General features: G+C 41.6%; 1 protein-coding gene across 1 annotated transcript in view; it reads left to right on the top strand.

The window, feature by feature from the left end:
• The window catches only part of SDCCAG8 (SHH signaling and ciliogenesis regulator SDCCAG8), a 214,971-nt gene that overhangs the window by 10,034 nt on the left and 184,597 nt on the right, over positions 1-20,340 (top strand). The window contains exons 2-5 of the mRNA XM_040967990.1: positions 2,038-2,190; positions 6,480-6,565; positions 9,815-9,928; positions 14,297-14,422. Coding sequence (XP_040823924.1) covers positions 2,038-2,190; positions 6,480-6,565; positions 9,815-9,928; positions 14,297-14,422 — 479 coding nt within the window. The remainder of the gene's footprint in view (positions 1-2,037; positions 2,191-6,479; positions 6,566-9,814; positions 9,929-14,296; positions 14,423-20,340) is intronic.

Genomic DNA, 20,340 nt, shown 5'->3' with positions numbered 1-20,340 from the left:
GGAGAGTCGCTGCTACTCCCCTACCAGGCTTACACCCCTATTCCAGTCTTGCATGTGCTAGTGGGTGCTGTAGTCCGGCTCACCTTGGCATTTGCCAGCAGTTGCTATAGCCTGGCCTAATTCAATCTGCCCCCATTCCAGCTCACACTGGCTGAAGCTGCTGCCCAACCTGGCACAGTTTCCAGCCCTAGTGTGAACTGGCTGGTGATGCGACCACACCCAGCTTGTCCTGCACCCCCTCCTAATTCTCACATCTGCCAGCCTAGCTGCCCCGATACCTGAGTCACATGTATGCTGGCAGATACTGTATTCTGGTCTGCTCTGGGCTGCTCTTTGCTTTGGTTCTTCTGCTCACCTGCAGGGACTGGACCCTGCAAAGGAGTTCCCCAAGTTCCTCTTTCAGGTCTTCTCTCAGTGGCAGATCTCACACATATCAGTAGGTCCTTGGCCCAAGTTGACTTAGTCTACCTCCTGTCCTGGCAGGAACAGTAGCCTTGCCCAACCATCCCACACCCAACCCAGTTCTTACAACCCAGCCATGCCTAGTCTCTGAACATTCTTAAGCTTTTAATGAGCAAGAGAAGGTCATACCTGGTTAGTAATTAACATCAAGTTTGTATTAGAGAAAGATTTGTATAGAATTGGATTGGTGGGAAGCAAATGTAGTGATAAATTCAGCAAGTCTCTAATGTCACAGAGTAACAGAAATTCATTGTTTAGGTTTGTTCAACTGATAGCTTAATCAAAACCAAAACTGAGTTGTTGAACAGAAATTGTATTACATATCTTGTAATAAAGGGTTATTTTGGTATAAATAAAAATGGTTATTGTTATACTGCTCTGCACTTTGAAATGCATGAGCTTGGAAAAAACACAATCTGTTTCTCAAGACGCAGTGTAACATAGGTTTATAATTGTATTTCCATACATGATTGGCAATGGATGAGGTGTTTTGTGCCATTGCCATTTGGTGGGGTACTGGAGTCCTCTGTTGGTGTGGGAGGACAGGGGGCCTGGAGAGCAGAAGAATGCCTCTCTCCTTGTCAGGGCTTTCTTGTCTGTGTGGCCCCTTCACAAGTCTGACCAGCAGAGTAGCCAACCCTCAGCAGCAAGCTTTCCAAGAGAGGAAGCAGGAGCTGCCAGTCTCTTTAAAGATGTGTATCTGGCATGGTGTAACTCCCACTACATTCTATTTACTAATGCAAGGTACAGGTCTACTTGTTTTAAAACTAGGAGAGGATGGGTGCGTGAGCCTGGGTTCCATGGGTCCATCTTTAGAGGTGAACTTTCATTGTAATAAACCTCATTGTTTCATTAATTCAGATAGTTGTTGTTTGAGCATACAATGATATCAACACATTTTTGGAAAAATGAAATTAAAAGACAATTCAGATTTCCCAAGAACTTTTTAAAGAACCTTCCCATGTGTTACTCGGTTTAAGTTTCCATTCTAGGAACAGTCAGTCGCACTAAGAGTCAGTGTGAAATGTAAGTTCACCAGCAGTATATGAAAAAGACTGTACCACAGGGGCTGCCATTATATTAGTTCATAACTGGGCTAGGCAGTTTCATGTAGCTTAATGGGGAAAGGATGAGAGGCCCAGGGAGACAGTAAAATTTCCCAGGCAGTTTGGTATGATTGTGTCCCTCTTACTGGTTCTACATATGCTGCCTCTTCTCCCCAGTGTCTTGAGGGATGGGCCATGGGAATCTTAGACACTGAGAGGGGAAGGATGCGTCCCCGGATCAGATATTGTTCGTGTTTAGGGGAGCAGGAAAAGCTTTGCTTTTGCCAGTGATACTGGAAAGTCCATGTGAACCACTGCCCCGGGAACCTCAGAGATCCAGGCCCATCTCCACCCCATGAGCTTCGTCTTCTCTCACTACTCTGCAACATTTCTCAGTAAGCTAAAAATGGAAATTTGCCTTTTTCCCCCAATAAGGTACCAGAAATAATAGTTTAGAGACTGCCTTCTTGAGTCCTTGCAGTCTCCCCAGATTTCATTTACCCTGACTTTCATCAGGTTATTGTTGCAGAGCGCGCCAATAGAAGCATTCATCAACTGAAGTGTGTGCTGAGAGAAAGCGAAGGAGCGACTGGAGAAGAAGCACTGGATGCCTCCCATAGCATCACTGCAGGAGATGAGGATGCTGGGGCAGCCTGGCACGAACTGCAACACAGCCATGCCGGTAAGTATGAAAGTCAGTCCCAGCCTGATGGACACACATATATGGCCTTTTGCTTGCTTGAAATTTTTGTCAACTTGACTGAAGATGATAGTTACAGGGGGCCAGACAAATAGGAAGAGAGATCTTCTATCCACTGATTCACCGACATGGCCTGCCTCACCTTGGCATTTGCCAGTGGGTGCTGTAACCTTGCCCAGCCCAGTCTGCCCCCAGTTCTAGCTCCTGATGCTGGATGCTGTAGCCTGGCCAGGTCCACCAGCCCCGAGTCCTGGTCCTAATGTGAACTGACTGGTGCCACAGCCCGACTTGGCCCATCCTGCATCCTGTCCTGGTTCTCAGATCTGCCAGTGGGTGTTATGAACTGATTCAGCTTGGCCTGCTCCAAACCTGACCTGCACATATGCTGGCACTTATTGCAACCTACCTGGTCTGGGCTGCCCCAGCCTTGGTTCTTGCACTCAGCTGCAGGGAATGTGTCCTTACAGGGGAGTTTGCCAAGCTCCTCTATCAGGTCTCCTCCCAGTGACAGATTTTGTGCACACCAGTGGGTCCTTAGCCCAGATTGATTTAGCCCACCTCCTGTCCTGGAAGGAATAGTGTTTTCCAGGCTCTTCTATCAGGTCTTCTCCCAGTGACAGATTTTGTACAACTAGTAGGTCCTTAGCCCGAACTGACAAAGCCCACCTCTTGTCCTGGAAGGAACATTGGCCTTGCCCAACCAGTCAGCACCTGTTCCAGTTCTTAACTGTTGGGTGCTATGCCCACCATGCCTGTTCCACACCCAAACAGGTCTCACATGGTTAAGCTGGTGTGGAGACTTATTCCAGCCCATGCTATACTCACCTTGACTCATGAGTGCCAGCGGGTGCTGGAGTCTAGCCCAGTCTGTCACAGCCCAGACCCAGTCCACATCCCTGCTGAGGGACACTGCAGTTATATCCAACCCAGATCACACCCCCCCCCCCATTCTGGCTCTCACACTCACCAGTGGGAACTGCAACCTAGCTGGGACATGCCCTTAGTGCTCCAGCCAGGCTTGTTCCTAGCCACAAATTTGTGCATGCCAGTGTTTGCTCTGACCTGCCCAACATAGCCCATCCCCAATCTTGCCCTTTGCCATCAGTGCTGCAGATTGACCTCTCCCGATCTGCCTCCAGTCTCAACTCCTGCTGGTGGGGTGGGGAGGTGCTGCAGCCTAGGCCTGCCCAGTCTGTTCCCATCCATGGCTCAGCAAAGTGTTAGTTGTAATAGCCTAGCCCAGCATGACCTGCACTGCAACACAGCTCCCACACATGCCATTGTGCTAAAGTTTGCTCAGCCCTGTCACGTTCCCTGACACACTGCCCCCCAGAACCAACCCACACACACTTACTGACAAGTGGAGCTGCCTTGACCAGCCTGAGCAACACCCAGTCCTGAATCACTTCCCAACAGTGGGAGCTACAGCCCACTAGCGAAGTTTCCCGAGTACTCCCACCAGACTCACTCCCAGATCTCATATGTGCCAGAGGGTGCTAGTCCGTTAACTGGCATGGTTGCCCTGCTGTCTTGACCTTTGTATGAGTTGGTGGATATTGTGACCCTATTCTTAGGTGTACTTGTAGGTGTTGCAGCTTAGATCAGCTCATCTTGTTCCCAATCCCAGTACTCATGAGTGTTGGAGTATTCCGTGGTCATGCCTAACTCCACCCTTCACTACTCCCAGCTCTTGAGCAAACCAGCAGAAATTGCAGTTCCACAGGGGTGAGCCCACATATCCTCCACAAAATCTGTCCCCAGACCTAGTTTTTTGCATGCTGGTTAGTGTCATGACCCAATTTAATATTACCTGCCCTCTGTTATGACACTCACTAGTGGATACTGTAATCTGGCCCTGCCAGGTAGGTTCCCAACACAAGCTTTAATGTATACTAGTGGGTGGTGAGCAGCAGTGGTCCATGCTAACTAGCCCAGTTCAGGTGTCCCACGTGAGAGATCCAGAAAGTTCCTCCAGCCTCCTTCCAAACTGCTCCATCTCGGCCACCTCACTTACCTGCAAGTATGATGGCCTTATTGATGGAAGTCCCTCAAAAGTTATTGCTCACCTGCAACATACTCCCTTAGTGTCCTTCATCCTGTACATCCCCATACCCATTCCCTGAGAAAACCATAGTACCTACAACCTGGAGCACATGGGTTTCCCAGCCCAGTTTTCTGAAACTCAGTCTTCCAGTAGGGTGGTAAACTGACCTGGAGCTCTGTTCAACCACTAAGGTCCTAAGCTCCTGGCACGTGTGCTGGCCTAGGACCTTGTCCCTCTGCCCACCCAATGTCCAGTACCATTCAAAGTTCCCCAAACCCAGTGAACCATCACATCAGGCCAGCATGCTAACCTAGGGCTCTCTCTCCCTCCCTCACCCCACCTGGAACCAAGCACATGAGGAAATCCCCATGCCCGCTCTGCCTGCCTGAGCATGAGCCACCAGACCCCTATACACCCCCACCAGCACCATCTCCCAGGATACCACGAGCCTGCCCACACCAGCGTAAAGATGGCAGCAAGTCCAAAATTCTTGTTTTTTTTAAGATTTATTTATTTTTATTGCAAAGTCATATATAGATAGATACAGAGAGGAGGAGAGACAGAAAGGAAGATCTTCCATCCAATGATTTACTCCCTGAGCGACCACAGCAGCCGGAGCTGCATTGATCTGAAGCCAGGAGCCAGGAGCTCTTTCAGGTCTCCCATGTGGGTTCAAGGTGCCAAGGCTCTGGGCTGTCCTCGACTGCTTTCCCAGGCCGCAAGCAGGGAGCTGCATGGGAAGTGGGGCCGTTGGGATTAGAACCAGTATCCATATGTGATACCAGTACATTCAAGGTGAGGACTTTAGCCACTAGGCCATTGTGCTGGGCCCCAAAATTTTAGAATAGCCTTTTCCTAGTATCATTTCAACCTCCCTCTCCATTCTCATATTTTAAATTTTATTGTTTATTATTGTTTTTTTAAATTTTATGGTGCAATTGCATGAGGTCTGGGATTTTCCTACTTCCTCCACAAATTCCCAACCCCAATTGATTTTCTCTCATATTATTACAATAGTGTAGTCCTTCATAAGCACTCATATGTCCATCAGCCTGTTATTTAAATGTGTCCTAATATTGCTTGTACGGACAATGCTAGATAGTCCAGCATCCTATTGTCAAGATATATCCAATTTCCATTTTTTAATTCTCATCCTACTCACTGATGTCATGGGCCATATTCTGCCTTACCAACTCCTGGCCAGGTTACTGTGCTTCTATTTATAGTGCCCTCTTTTTTTTTAGGTTTATTTTTGTTTATTTGAAAAGCAGACATTCAGACACACATACACGCACACACACACAGACGGAGAGAAATCTTCCATTTCCTGGTTTGTTTCCCTCCAAATGATCACTGTATCAGAGCTGAGCAATGTCAAATTCTAGGAGTTCTTCTGGGTTTTCCACTTGGGTAGCAGGGATCCTAACTTTGGCCATCCTTGCTGATTTCAGTGGTACATTAACAGGGAGTTGGATGGGAACTAGAGCAGCTGAGACTCAAACTGGAGTTCATATTGGATACTGACATCACAGACCACTATGGTTTTACCCACTGTGTCACAATGCCAGCCCCTTGTAGTACCTTCTAACAGGTATTATTTGAACCCTTTTCTGCTTGGTGAGTTCCATTCATCCTTATGCTGTTATCTCCTCTATGAAAACAGGCACAATTGAGTGCTGTCCATTTTTATAGCACTACTCATACCTCTAGGTCTGTAAATAAACATACTATATTGTTTATATCAGTGTGTCTTTCTTGCTTATTGAAGTCATAGCTCTCAAGTAGTAGAGGTAGTTTGAGAGAGAAACGAGGTAGAGAGAGACACAGAGAGACAGAGAAAGGCAGAGCGTTCCACCTGCTTGTTCATTCCCCAAATGGCCACAATGACTGGCGCTGAGCTAGGTCGAGGTCAGGAATTAGCCAGGAACTACAAGCCAGGATCTTCTGAGTATCCCACTTTTGCCATCCTCCGTTACTTTCCCAGGTGCATTAGCATGGAGCTGGATTGGAAGTGGAGCAACTAGAATGCATACACCACCCATATGAGATGCCAGCACTGCAGATGGCAGCCTAATTCCGCTGGCCCCATTTTTTTTTCAGTGTTTCTGTTGTATAACCAATCAGTAGCACAGTTCTTAGTGCATTGCATGGATGAAAAAAAAATGGATAGATTTAATGCAACATGGATGTCAAGCAGGTTAATATGCTCATTGTTTTTGCTCTGCAGTTAATCAGCTCAAAGCATTGTTGTGGCGACAAGAAAATAAAGAAACTGAAATATCTTTATCACAAAGACAAAAAATATCCTCTTTGGTAAGTATCAACTTCTGCCAAAGCAAAATATAAAAGCAGTCGTCCTCTGTGTTTTACTTTGTAGTGTCATTTTAGTAGTAAATGCTGTAGACAAATTCTAAGTAGGGCATGCTAATGGGTAAGGCATTAAAAATTCTCTTACCTCTAGTGATTTTGACTGAAGACTAGAGATTTGCTTCTATAATAAAAAAGAATCTTGATCTTTTCAGCTTATTATTCACAGAACTGTTTAGAGAATTTATTTTGCAGCACTTAGCAAAGTGATATTTAGGCCTAAGATCTATGCATGTGTGATCTTTCACATACTCTCTAGAAGGATATTTGCCTTTCTCACAGCATTTTTGTGACAATAAGATTGTATAGTTAGATTTTTTTTAATTATTTTTCATGATACAGTTCCCTAGGTTCAGGAATTTCCCCTTCCACCCTCTCCACACTGTTTTCCCCTATATTATAATAATAGTGTAGCCCTTCAACAATAGTCAATAGTCAATCATTATTCTATTTAACTGTATCCTGACATTGTAGGTATAGACAATGGTATAAAGTCCAGCATTCATTGTAAAGACATGTTTAATGGTTTCATTGGGAGTTCTTTTATTCAGAAGTAGGCATGCACACTGCAATGTACCTCTGCTTAACAGTATACTTGCCTTCATTATACAGTCCCTCTAGATAAATATATGTATATACATGCTTACCTATATATCTGTTGAGCTTGTATTTAGAATTCTTTTGATACCTATGAAGTAACCATCTCCTATGTACAATGTGTGGTGGTTGAATATAGCACCTGCAGGCTGAAAACTACTGAGACTTGTTACTTTCATACCTGCAATGTCATGTTGATAATCCCATAATAACACTAATTTTACCCTGACACATTCCTTTTAAGCTTAACTCCCATTTTAGAGAACTGTAATTCACATATTCAATATCTACAGATCTAGTTTATAACAAAACATCTCATCTAGGGGATTTATTACTGTTGACATCCCATTTCCAAAAGCTTAGTAAGGAGAGTGGTTTTGCTTCTATTAGATGAAATTTTTGTATCTGTTGAATGTTCAGATATGCTTATTAGCTTTCTAAAATAAAGCTGAATGGTGATACTAGAGAGCTCATGCAGTGAGCATAGGCATAAAGACCATTGTTCAAGGACCATCAGTTTAATACGTACATAGTCTATGAACATGCATGGAACTATGTAGAAGACTGAACCTTGAGCTGTATGTACCCTGCACAGAATGATTGTAAGCCATGATAGTGGCTCATTTCTTAGGATTTATACACTTAGAATACATTTTCTTGTAAGTGGAGCAAATCATAAATAAATGGGTGTATTGGAAATGAACTATTAGATGGAAAACATATCCAAGTTATATTACTAATTATTTTGATACCTGGATATTCATGCTATGGTAAATATTTCCAAGTATATTCAAGTTATACATGTGAACATCCTTTATACAGTATTATTTTAAGTTTTTTTTAATTCTCACTAACTTTCCTCTATAGATGCATAATAGTGTTTCATATTTGTCTACTTTTTGAAGTATTTCTGTTACATGCATAAAATGATTATCACAATTGTTTTCTACATACCACCAGTGGTTCATTTAATTGTTCTTGCCTGTTTTCAAATTCCTTAAGTATGCCAACAGCTAAGCTCTGTTTAATGATTGCTCAGAAACCCAGTGCTTCCTCATATCTAGGATTTCTGCTGGAGTGAGACATAGAATGGGTGACTGTGTCTTATCTTAAGTTCCTCTGGGTTTGTTTTACTAGTGACCCTCACTTTACCTTTTTGTGGTTCTCTCATCTGTGTTTTTTTTTTTTTGGTTGTTGTTGTTATCATGATATGATAAACAATCTTATAAACCATTGCACAATTACTTCAAGATATGGTAATACATACATAAAAATTAGTTTCAGGAATGCTGCGAAGTTGAGTGGCATTACCACCTCTTCAGAAATTTCTTCCTTGGGTTCTCCAGTGTAATATGTCACTCACTTTTATGTTTCTGCTTCCATATTCTAGTCTTACAAGTTATGTACTCCAGAAGAGAATAGCTTTAGATTGCCTTGTTCTAATGTCAAAAATTTCAAAATCTTTTTTTAAAAAAAGATTTATTTGGGCCCGGCGCGGTGGCGCAAGTGGTTAAGTCCTCGCCTAGCACGCCCGGGATCCCATATGGGCGCCGGTTCTAATCCCGGCAGCCCCGCTTCCCTTCCAGCTCCCTGCCTGTGGCCTGGGAAAGCAGTCGAGGATGGCCCAAAGCTTTGGGACCCTGCACCCGCGTGGGAGACCCGGAAGAGGCTCCTGGCTTCGGATCGGCATAGCATCGACCGTTGCGGCTCACTTGGGGGGTGAATCATCGGACGGAAGATCTTCCTCTCTGTATCTCCTCTCTGTATATCCGCCTTTCCAATAAAAAATAATAAAAATAAATCTTTAAAAAAAAAAAAAAAGATTTATTTATTTTTTTATCAGAAAGTCAGATTTACTGAGAGAAGGAAAGACAAAGATGTTCTATCCACTGGTTCACTTGCCAAGTGCCTGCAATGGCCAAAGCTGAGCTGATCTGAAACCAGAGGCCAGGAGCTTCTTTCAGGTCTCTCATATGAATGCAGGGTCCCAAAGCTTTGGACTGTCCTCCACTGCTTTCCCAAGCCACAAGCAGGGAGTTAGAAGGGAAGTGGAGCAGCCATAATATGAACCAGCACCCATATGGGATCCTGGCACATACAAAATGAGGACTTCATCCACTAGGCAACCATAGCGGGTCTCCCCACCTTATTTATGTATGTATGTATGTATGTAGGTCATAATTGGCAGCAAATACTTATCTAAATAATCTCTTCTTCAGGGAGTTGATCTGTAGTTTTAGGTAAGCTTTCTTCTATGACAGTTTCTTAAACACAGTTGTACCTTGTAGTTCATTTTTGAGTGGAATGTCACATTTTCAGACACTTCAAATAGGCATCTCATTTCATGCCAGTTTATACTGCCCTAGTCTTTTTTTTTTTGATTGTGATTTTTTATAATTACTTTCCCTTTCTGTCTTTAAAATGTGATAGGCCAATCTCTGAATCTCATGTAGTGGTAGAGTATGTGGGAAGAAAAATAATGCAGTTAGCTATGTTGTAATCTATTCCATGTCTGGTTCACATCAGTGCTTACTTAAATATGAAAAAAAATCAACTGATTTTTCTCCATATCCAAACATAATTGATTTTTTTTGTCAGAACGCATCAGAAGATGAGGAAACCATGATACCCACAGTGCAAAACCTTGTACCTATCATTAATGACCAGTCTCAGTACATTCATCATTTAGAAGCAGAGGTGAAATTCTGTAAGGTAAGTCTCTTGTTAAGAATTTAAAACCAGGGGCCCGCGCGGTGGCACAGTGGTTAAGGTCCTCGCCTTGCATGCCCGGGATCCCATATGGGTGCCGGTTCTATCCCGGCAGCCCCGCTTCCCTTCCAGCTCCCTGCCTGTGGCTTGGGAAAGCAGTCGAGGACGGCCCAAAGCTTTGGGCCCCTGCACCCGCGTGGGAGACCCGGAAGAGGCTCCTGGCTTGAGATCGGCATAGTATCGGCCGTTGCGCTCACTTGGGGAGTGAATCATCGGACGGAAGATCTTCCTCTCTGTCTCCTCTCTTCTCTGTATATCTGCCTTTCCAATAAAAAAAATAATAATAAATCTTAAAAAAAAAAAAGAATTTAAAACCAGGAGCCAGCACAGTGGCACAGCAAACTAATCCTTAGTCTGCAGAGCCTGCATCCAGTATGGGTTCCAGTTCAAATTCTGGTTACTCCACTTCTGATCCAGGTCCCTGCTGTATGGCCTAGGAAAGCAGCGGAGGAAAGTACAAAGCCTTGGTACCCTGCTCCCTTGTGGGAGATCCAGAAGTTCCTGGATACTGGCTTCAGACTGGCCCAGCTCTGGCCATCGTGACCATTTTGGGGGATGATCTAGTGAATGGGTGATTTCTGTTTCTTCCACCACCCCTTCTCTCTGTAATTCTGCTTTTCAAGTAAAAATAAACAAACCTTTTAAAAATCATTCTTTTTAAATAAAAAATTTTTTTAAAGATTTATTAATTTTTAAATAAAAATATTTATCTTTAAATAAGTGTTTATTTTTACTTGAAAAGCAGAGTTAGAAAGAGAAAGAGACAGAGAAAGAAAGATATTCAATCTGCTGGTTTATTCTCCAAATATCTATAGTGGGTGGAGCTGAGCCAATCCAAAGCTAGGAACTAATAGCATCCTCCAGGTTTCTCCTGTAGGTACAGGGTCCCAAGCACTTGGGCAATTCTCTTCTGCATTCTCAGGCCACTAGTAGGGAGCTGAATGGGAATGGAAGTGGAGCAGCAGGACATGAACCAGCATCCATATGGGATGCTGGTGCTTGACAGTGGAGGATCATCCCATTTAGCCACAGCACTGACCCCAATAAATAAATCTTCAAAAAGGAAAAAAATTAATAATTTAAAACCAGGGCCTAGCCTTGTGGCATAGTATGTTGTTACTACTTTAAACCTGGCATCCTATTTCACAGTGACTGTTGGAGTCTCTCCTGCTCTACTTCTGATCCAGCTCCCTGCTTCTGAGCCTAAGAGAGCAGCCGATGATTGTGCAATTTTGGGGTTCTTACCACTTCTGTGGGAGTCTTGGTTGGATTTCTGAGCTCCTGGGTTTGGCCTGACTCAGCCCCAGTCTTTGTGGCTCTTTAGAGAATGAACCAATTTAGTATTAAAATATTGTGGTCAGACTTTTATTTTGGTGTAGAAACAGCTTGGAGCATCTTGTATCCTGTATTGAAGTACTGGGATCTGAGTCCCACCTCCTACTTCCAATTCCAATTTCCTACTTATGTACACCCTAGGAAGACAGTGGGTGGTGATGGAATTGTTTGGTCCCTGCCACACTGTGCGAGGCCGGATCGAGTTCCTGGCTCCTCGCTTTGGCTTGGCCTGCTCCCAACTGTTGCAGGCTTTTGTGGAATAAACCAGCTGGTGAGAATGCTCTCCTCTCTCCCTGTGCTTCGCAAATGAAGAAAATTTAAGAAAATGATGTTGAACAAATAGAATTGAGGATTACAAAACGTTTCTGAAATTAAGTGTAAATGTGATATATTTAACATGTGAAGAATATGGTCAAAGTAATGTTTAGGAATCTTAATTCTTATTTAATCAATAGGCTATTTTAGATGAGTTTTATAGATCAAGTTTATAAACGCTTGAATGGAGAGTTCATAGAGCCCTGCTACCTTCCTCTCCCTCACACTTCTGCCCCAATTTTCACTGTTACTTTATATCTTATTATGTCCGTTTGTTAAACTGATGGATTGATATTTACACATTGTTGTTAACTAAATTGCCCGCTTTACTTGAGTTTTCAAGCTTTGTAATTTATGTTCTGATTTTTCACAAAGGCCTAATAATGTTATCTCCACCATTATAGTAGCATGCAGAATAGTCTCACTACCCTAAATATCCCCTATTTTTATCTATCCATCCTTTCTTCTCTTTCTCAAACCCCAGTAACTACTCATCTTTATTAATATTTTTTAATAGGGGAATGAAACAGAGAGACTTTCTACTCTCTGGTTTACTCACCAAATGTCCACAATGACTATGGCTAGAGAGGCCAAAGCTAGGAGCCAGGAAAGTCGTCGAGGTCTCCCGTGAAGCTCTAGGGGAGCAAGGACTGAGTCATCCTGCACTACTTTTCCAGGCATGATAACAGAGCTGGATGGGAAATGGAGCAGCAGGCACAGGAACTAGCCTCTGTATTCAATGCCAGAACTGCAGGTGGGGCTTAACTATTTATGCCCCATTGCTGGCCCCAACACTCATCTTTTTACTGTGTTCATAGTTCCATCTTTTGCAGAGTGTCACCTAATTGCATATATAGAGTATGCTTTTCAGACTGGCTTCTTCTACTTAGGAATATGAATTTAAGGTTCCTCCATGTTTTCTCATGGCTGGATAGCTCATTTCTTTTTATCTCCAAAGAATATTCCATTGTGTCAATGTATTATTACTTATCTGTCCATTTGGGCCTGGTGCAATGGCTCAGTAGTTAAATCTTCACCTTGCATAAGCCAGATCCCATATGGGCACCAGTTCGTGTCCCAACTGCTCCACTTCCCATCCAGCTCCCTGCTTGTGAACTGGGAAAGCAGCCAAGGATGACCCAGAGCCTTGGGACCTTGAACCCATGTGGGAGACCTGGCTTTGTTTGGGCTTAACACCGATCATTGAGGCCACTTGGGGAGTGAGCTAATAGACCGAAGATCTTTCTCTGTATTTCCTCTCTGTAAACGGGCAAAAGAATACATAAATTACTCTGGAACAGAACACTGCTAGCCCAAAATTAGATCTATACAAATATGGTCAACTATTAACAACGTACCAGAGGTCAGCACTGTGATTGCGCTAGGAAAGCTGGCTGCTTGCAAAGCTACCTTCCCACAGGGTCATCAGTTCCAGTCCTGCCTGCTCCACTTCTGATCTGGCTTATTTGCTAATGGTGGGAGAAGGGCAGGGGAAGATGGCCCAAGTGTTTGGGCCCCTGACACCCATCTGGGAGACCTGGAGGCAGATCCTGGCTTCAGCTTGGCCCAAGAGCAGCTACTGTGGCTATCTGAGGAGTTAACTAGCACATTAACAGGCATTCCGCCCCTATTTCTCTGTGTACCAGCCCCCTCTATAACTCTGATCCTCAAGATACATAAAAATAAGTCTCTACCGAATAAAAAAAGGAGAGGCAACTCAATGGAGTTAATCTTTTCAAAAAATGGTTTTTGAACAATTGGAAATTCACATGCAAAAATTACTCTGGACACAGATTTTGTACCTTACTAAAGACTAAATGAACTCAACATGGAATATAGATCTAATTGTAAAACAAAATTACAAAACAATAGGAAACAGAGAGGAGAGAATATAAGTGACCTAGCATTTGATAATGAATTTTTAAAGTACAACACTAAAACCATGACTCATGAAAGAAAAATTAGATAAGTGGAACTTCAACAAAATGAATTTTTTTCTGTTGTATAAAATGTATTGTTAAGATAACAAAAGTCAAGCTACTAAGTGGGAGAAAGCATTTGTAAAAGAGTTGTTTCAAAAATATATAAAGAATTCTTAAAATTCAACAATAAGAAAATATACAACCCAATTTTTAAAATGGGTAGAGGAAGCTGTGTGTAATTAATTAATCATAAAGAATTAGCAAGAAATCAGGTGAGGGCTATGTGTGACTCTGTATAGTACCATCTCACAATTTTTATTTTCCAAATTTAAAGCTATTATGAAATTAAATGTTTAAAAACAGGGTTAAAGATCTCAAACAGTATCTCACAAAAGAACATGTAAAAAAAACAGGTAAACATACAGAACGAGCTCAACATTGTCCTTATGGAATCAAAAAGAAGGAGAAAACACTGCACACCTATTGGAATGGTTTAAATCATTGCCAACAACAAATGCTAAGATACAGAGTACTGTGAACTTAACCAAAGCTTGTCAGAAAGCAAAATAGTACAAGTGCTTTAGAAAATAGTTTGGCAGTTTATTACACAGCTGGGCATATTCTTTATCCAACAATTTGTTCCTTGTTATTTACCCTAATAAAGGCAGGTTTACAGAGAGGAAATACAGAAATCACTGCTGGAATATGTTTAACTTACTTTGGTTTCTCTTTTTTATAGGAGGAACTCTCTGGAATGAAAAATAGGATACAAGTAGTTGTACTTGAAAATGAAAAGCTCCAGCAAGCAATGAAATCTCAAAGACAAGAGGAGACGTTGAGGGAACAGACATTTCTGGATACATCTGTGAGCATTTTTATAAATCCCAGTTCTGTTTAATTTTGAATATTACACTTCTTAACTTCTCCCCTAGTCTTCGGAACTTCTTAGTTTTGCTCTTGAGGTTTGGCTAGAGTACTGTGCTGTGTTTATTTAAGACCCCCAAAATAAAAATTTACTCTACTAGGAAAAGTCTTCAATGAATGATAGTGCCTAAAGTTTACTATAGTTCCTCTCTAAGCATGCTATTGGTGTTATTTTTTCTGAAAATAGGAATTGTGTATATAAGACGGATGTTGTTTCGAAGAAGGGAACTTGCATTATTTTTAACATATTGTTTACCCAATACTATGTCAATTAATTCCATAATGTTGTATATTGATACTGAGGCCTTGTTGGGGCTTTTAACTGACCGGATCTTTACTCTGTTAGACCTATCTTCAGACCATAGAAGGTCTCCCCAAGAGGCCACTGGACTTATCTGGACAATAAGACGCTGAACTTTATGCTAGGCATGTGTTTGCAAGCAATGAATCTCAACTGAACTTGAACTATGGTTATGCAACAAGGTGGAGGAATCCACCATGGGGGGAGGGGTATGGGAGGGGTGGGGGGAATCCCCAGCGCCTATAAAACTGTACTACATAATACAATGTAAGCAACAATAAAAAAAAAAAAAAGAAAAAAAAAAAAGAAATTTTAACAAATTTAGCTTGGATTTCTATGGATTTTCCTTGAATTCTGTAGTCAAGTAAGTGCAGCAACATGGTGCAGCAGAAAGAATGTTGGCCTGAGGTTCCAAAAATCAAAATAAGGGTCTTACCACATGCCTAAGAAACTGGGGGTTTAGTAAGTAGTTTTATAGGACATTGCATTGCTTAACCAGACAGGTCCTGTATTTTTTTACTGATAATCTGAGAAAATTTACTAATATCAGGGATTGACAGTACAAATTCCTAGGCTCTGTGCTCATGAGATTCGGATTCAGAAAGTCTAGTTTAGTCTTGGCAACATGAACTATTAAAATACCCACGTGATTCTTGTGTAAGTATCCCAGTTTGAAGAACAGTGATCTGAATTGTTTCTATTCTGTGGCATGGATTCTTGCGACGGTATTTTAACTGTTTCTAGTATCTTCTTTTGACTTGTCTGAAATACTTTTGCCGTAAAGCATTTTTTCATTGCTTTGCTATGCAAGGTAGTTAATTATAGCCTGTTCCGCTTTTTTGAAACAAACCAAGCTTTCAATGGGGGAAGTTTTAATACTTGCTTGGTGTAGCTTTACTGTACAGTGAACCTTAGTGGTTTTGAGTTAGTTGTCATTAGCATTCAGTTAAGAAAACAGATTTTAATTTATTTGCCTAGTTATCTTCTAATTTTTTTGAATTTGCATTTTGAAAAAACTGACCAGATATTTGCAATCCTTTAGTTATATGTTATTTGTTATTTAGAAATGTCTAGTTAATTTTGAAAAAGTAAGCTGTTAGTATTTTCATTTATTTTTCTACAAATACATTTAAGTTGCACTCTGTTACTTTTCACTTACCATGTAACTTCTTTCTGAAGATTTACATAATTGTTAATATTAGTGTCTAAAAATTTCATCTTAGCTACTTCCTATTTTAGTGCCAGTTTGAGGATATCACCATATGGATTGTATTTAGAAGTAGCTCATTTGACAACTAATAAATTCTCTTGCTTTTCTTCCAAATGTGTAGTTACTTAGCGAAGAATGATTCAGTTATTCATAATCTACAGTGTTTTTACAGTGACAGGAGTGGAAGAAGGGGAAGTCAAGTCAGAAAGGAAATTGGGCAGACAAGTGAATCAGAGATCAAGAGAAGTGAGTAATGCAAAAGAGGAAGGAAACAGTGGTAAAAGCTCACATGCCTCGCAGTATGAGCAAGGGAAGTTTGCTTCAGAAACAGCAGTTATAATCAAAGAAAGGACAAGAATGCGAAAGTGTTGTTGTTTTGTTTAGGCAGTCACTTGAGCTAAAATCCAATGCAAATATTGAAATGGCCATTACGCATACATCAGTTGTCTTGATATTTATTTAATGCTAAATTTCTGTCTTATTTGTGGTTATGAAGCAGTTACCTTTTTTAATTGTGGGTGAATTGAGACATTTCAGCAATGTATTCATGGTGCTCATTGTGCTATACTGGCAGTTATAATGTAAATAAAGCTTTATAGGATCTCTTCAAAGTAAGTAGATCAATAGATCTCCTTTTGTAAGAGCGAGGATTTTTTAGTGAATCAAAGTGTTGAAGCCAAAGTGTTGAATCAAAGAGTTGACTTGCATATAGATTTTCCATATTTCCTAATGTTGATTTTGGAAAAATAATTAAAATTCTTACATTATAGTAACTAACATTTCTTGATGACTGCATGGTTGCAATGTGCTCAGCACTGTATCAACAGTTTATTGAGTCATTAACTGGCAAACTACCACAGAGCTAAGGAAAAAAAAACTGGCAGGCAAGGATTTAAACCCAGAGCTGTCTAACTCTGAATCTATCAATCCCAAAGTATAGTATTATTGTGCACAGATTAGGAAAGATGTGTCAATTTTGAAGCAAGCTATTGTTGTTTGGAGGGCATAGAAGTTTTCCGCAGCAGAGAAGAACTTCCTTTTTGCTGTCTCTCAGTGTCACCCCTTGACTTGGATGGTAGCCTATGAGACTTTTAGCATTTGGCCTAGTTTATGACCTAGATGTTAGAAGTAAGCGGGCAATTTTTTAAAGACTAAAATCATTCAAAAATTTATTTCATTTCTATATTTTTCATCACTTTTTGTTATTATAAAGCTTGTTTTCATGGAAAACTTCTCTGGGTTAAATATAATAATATTAAGACATACTCATTAGAAAATGTGTTTTTTTTTAAAGATTTATTTTTATTATTTTTTTATTGGAAAGGCGGATATACAGAGAGGAGGAGAGACAGAGAGGAAGATCTTCCATCCGATGATTCACTCCCCAAGTGAGCGCAACGGCCGATGCTATGCCTATGCCGATCCGAAGCCAGGAGCCTCTTCCGGGTCTCCCACGTGGGTGCAGGGTCCCAAGGCTTTGGGCCGTCCTCTGCTGCTTTCCCAGGCCACAGGCAGGGAGCTGGAAGGGAAGCGGGGCTGCCAGAATTAGAACCGGCGCCCATATGGGAACCCGGGCGTGCAAGGCGAGGACTTTAACCACTTGCGCCACCACGCCGGGCCCAGAAAATGTGTTTTACTAGATCTAGGTTTTTTTTTTTAAGATTTATTTTTATTATTTTTTTATTGGAAAGGCAGATATACAGAGAGGAGAGACAGAGAGGAACATCTTCCATCCAATGATTCACTCCCCAAGTGAGCGCAACAGCTGATGCTATGCCAATCCGAAGCCAGGAGCCTCTTCCAGGTCTCCCACGTGGGTGCAGGGTCCCAAAGCCTTGGGCCATCCTCAGCTGCCTTCCCGGGCCACAGGCAGGGAGCTGGAAGGGAAGCGGGGCTGCGGGAATAGAACCAGCGGCCATATGGGATCCCGGGTGTGCAAGGTGAGGACCTTAACCACTTGTGCCACCGCGCGGGCCCTAGATCTAGTTTTATTAGAAATATTTTCTAAGTACGGAATTTCTTAGCTGCTTCTTTCCATGTTTGTTCTCATCCTTTCCACTCAGTTAAAATTAACCTTCCCCTTAATTAAAATAAATAGTTTTGCAGTGATCATCAGGAATTTGATATACTTAAATATTTAAAATGTTGATTACATATCATTCAACATTGACTTCCGCTATGGAAGTAAGTATGGAGAGTGCAAAGACAGCTTCTCTTGGTGTACTCCTAAGATGGTCATAATTCCCTAGCTGAAGTCCGGAGCCAGGAGCTTCCTGCAAGGCCTCCCATGTGGGTGGCAGGGGCCCATGCATGTGAGCCATCTTCCTTTGCCTTCTTAGACACATAAGAGGGGAACTTGAAAGCAAAACAGCCAGGGCACAAACTAATGGCCTTATGGGATGCTGGCATCACAGGCAGTGGCTTAAATTTCTGCTTGCTCTTAGTACCCCTCCTCTGTTCGGGGTAGTTCTTCATGCGATCTTCTTTATTCAGTTTACTTTACAAATTGGAATTACCCGCTGAGGTGATTTGTCTTTTTCATCAGAGTGTAAACTCCTCAAAACTGAGACTGGTTGTGCTCATTTTTGTCCTCCAAGCTCTTAGCACAGTGTCTGAACATAGCAGATGCTGGTACAAACTTTTGCCCTATGCTGAACTTTAAGACTGTGGAATAGAATCTCAGAATGCTACTTACAGTGAATTCAGTTTACCACATTCTAGCATGATTATGACACTGTCATGTGATTCAGTGCTTGGATGCTGTCCTCTCTTGTGAGTATTACCATGTATTTTTGTACTTATCAAGTATTCAATTTTCATATGAATTAGTATAAATATTTAGTGCTTGTTGCATGTAACAACTTGGATTTTAACTGTTTATGTCACTGGTAATTGACAGGGTAGCTAATAATACAAACTAACAGTGGACACTCCAAGTTCATCCTGTAAACATGCTTTTTCTGTGTGACAAACTTTGAACCAAGTTTTTATTTTAACAACATTTCAAATAAAAAGGCAGATATCTGACCTAGCTTACAGAAAAGGGTGAAAAAAAGGATTTTCTGGTAATATAAACTTACATGCTTTAAAAAAATTTTTTTTAAGATTTATTTATTTGAAAGATAGACTATAGAGGCAGAGAAAAAAAGAGGGATTTTCCCATCCAAGAGTTCACTCTCCAAATAGGCACAATAGCCAGATCTCTTCCATGCCAAAGCCAGTCAACTGAAACTGCCTACTGGTATCCGATAGCAGGGACCCAGACATTTGGGCCGTCCTCTTCTGCCACTCCACTGTGGCTGCTGTCAGTGTAAGTGGCAGCTTCACCCGGTGTCCCACTGCAGGCCTCCTGAGTTTGCATTTTGCATGAAGGTGCTTGTCAGGAGCTGAGTAGTTGCTTCTCCATTGCATGGGACATGTTGCAGTGCGTTGTCCTGGCCGTTCCTCTCCTGACATGAAGGCTGCCCGTCAGCTATCTTCATCACCACATGTATACTTTTTTGTGTATACTTTCAAGATGAATGTTTTTTTCTGTAAAGAAAGAACATCATAATTTAAGGAATTCAAGAGAAAAAAGATCTGTTCCTTTTTCTCTATTCAAAGCATTCCTTGACACCAAATATTTGAGATTTACCTTCCATATCATTCCATTCTCCTCTCTGTAGACATGAAGTTTATGTCCAATGAGTTAATCTAATCCTGACGCTATCTACCCAGAATTTTTATCATTCAGCACATATTAAGGACTCAATCCAACAAGATTGCACACTCTCCCTCTCTCTCTCTTTCTCTCTCTCTCTCTCTCTCTCTCTCACACACACACACACACACACACACACACATACACACACACACTCTTCAGGTGCCATTCCACGTAGTAGGGCTCCATGTTACCCACAATTCTGCCTCACTTGGCTACATATCAGAGGATTTCACAACCTTTTCTTCATGTTTGATGATTTGTATAGTAACTTGTGAAACTCATGGAAGCATTTCACATGCTATTCCTGGTTTAGGATAAAGGATATTATGAAACATACAGATGAACAGACAGATGAAGTGATAAACAGGATAAGGTCCAGGAGGCACCAAGAGCAGGAGGTTCTTTCTGTGTAGTTGGATGTGCTATGTTCTAGTATGTGTATGTGCCTATCAACTCCAGTCTTGGGAGATTTTAAAGATGGTAAAAGAGCTTATGACAGAAACTGGGGACGATGGCCAAATAATACAATAGAAGACACTCTTCATTAAAAAGTGCTGAGGGTTTTAGGTCAACAGTCAGGGAAAGAGGATAAGTACATGTTTCTTATTATATCATATGTGTGGACTCTGGAGCCATATTGCCAGG

The sequence above is a fragment of the Ochotona curzoniae genome, unplaced genomic scaffold, assembly GCF_017591425.1.
Source record: "Ochotona curzoniae isolate NIBS_2020 unplaced genomic scaffold, NIBS_Ocur_1.0 scaffold_4683, whole genome shotgun sequence".
Lineage (NCBI taxonomy): Eukaryota > Metazoa > Chordata > Mammalia > Lagomorpha > Ochotonidae > Ochotona > Ochotona curzoniae.
Note: the sequence above shows the minus strand (reverse complement) of the source record. Positions and strands in the feature narration are given on the sequence as shown.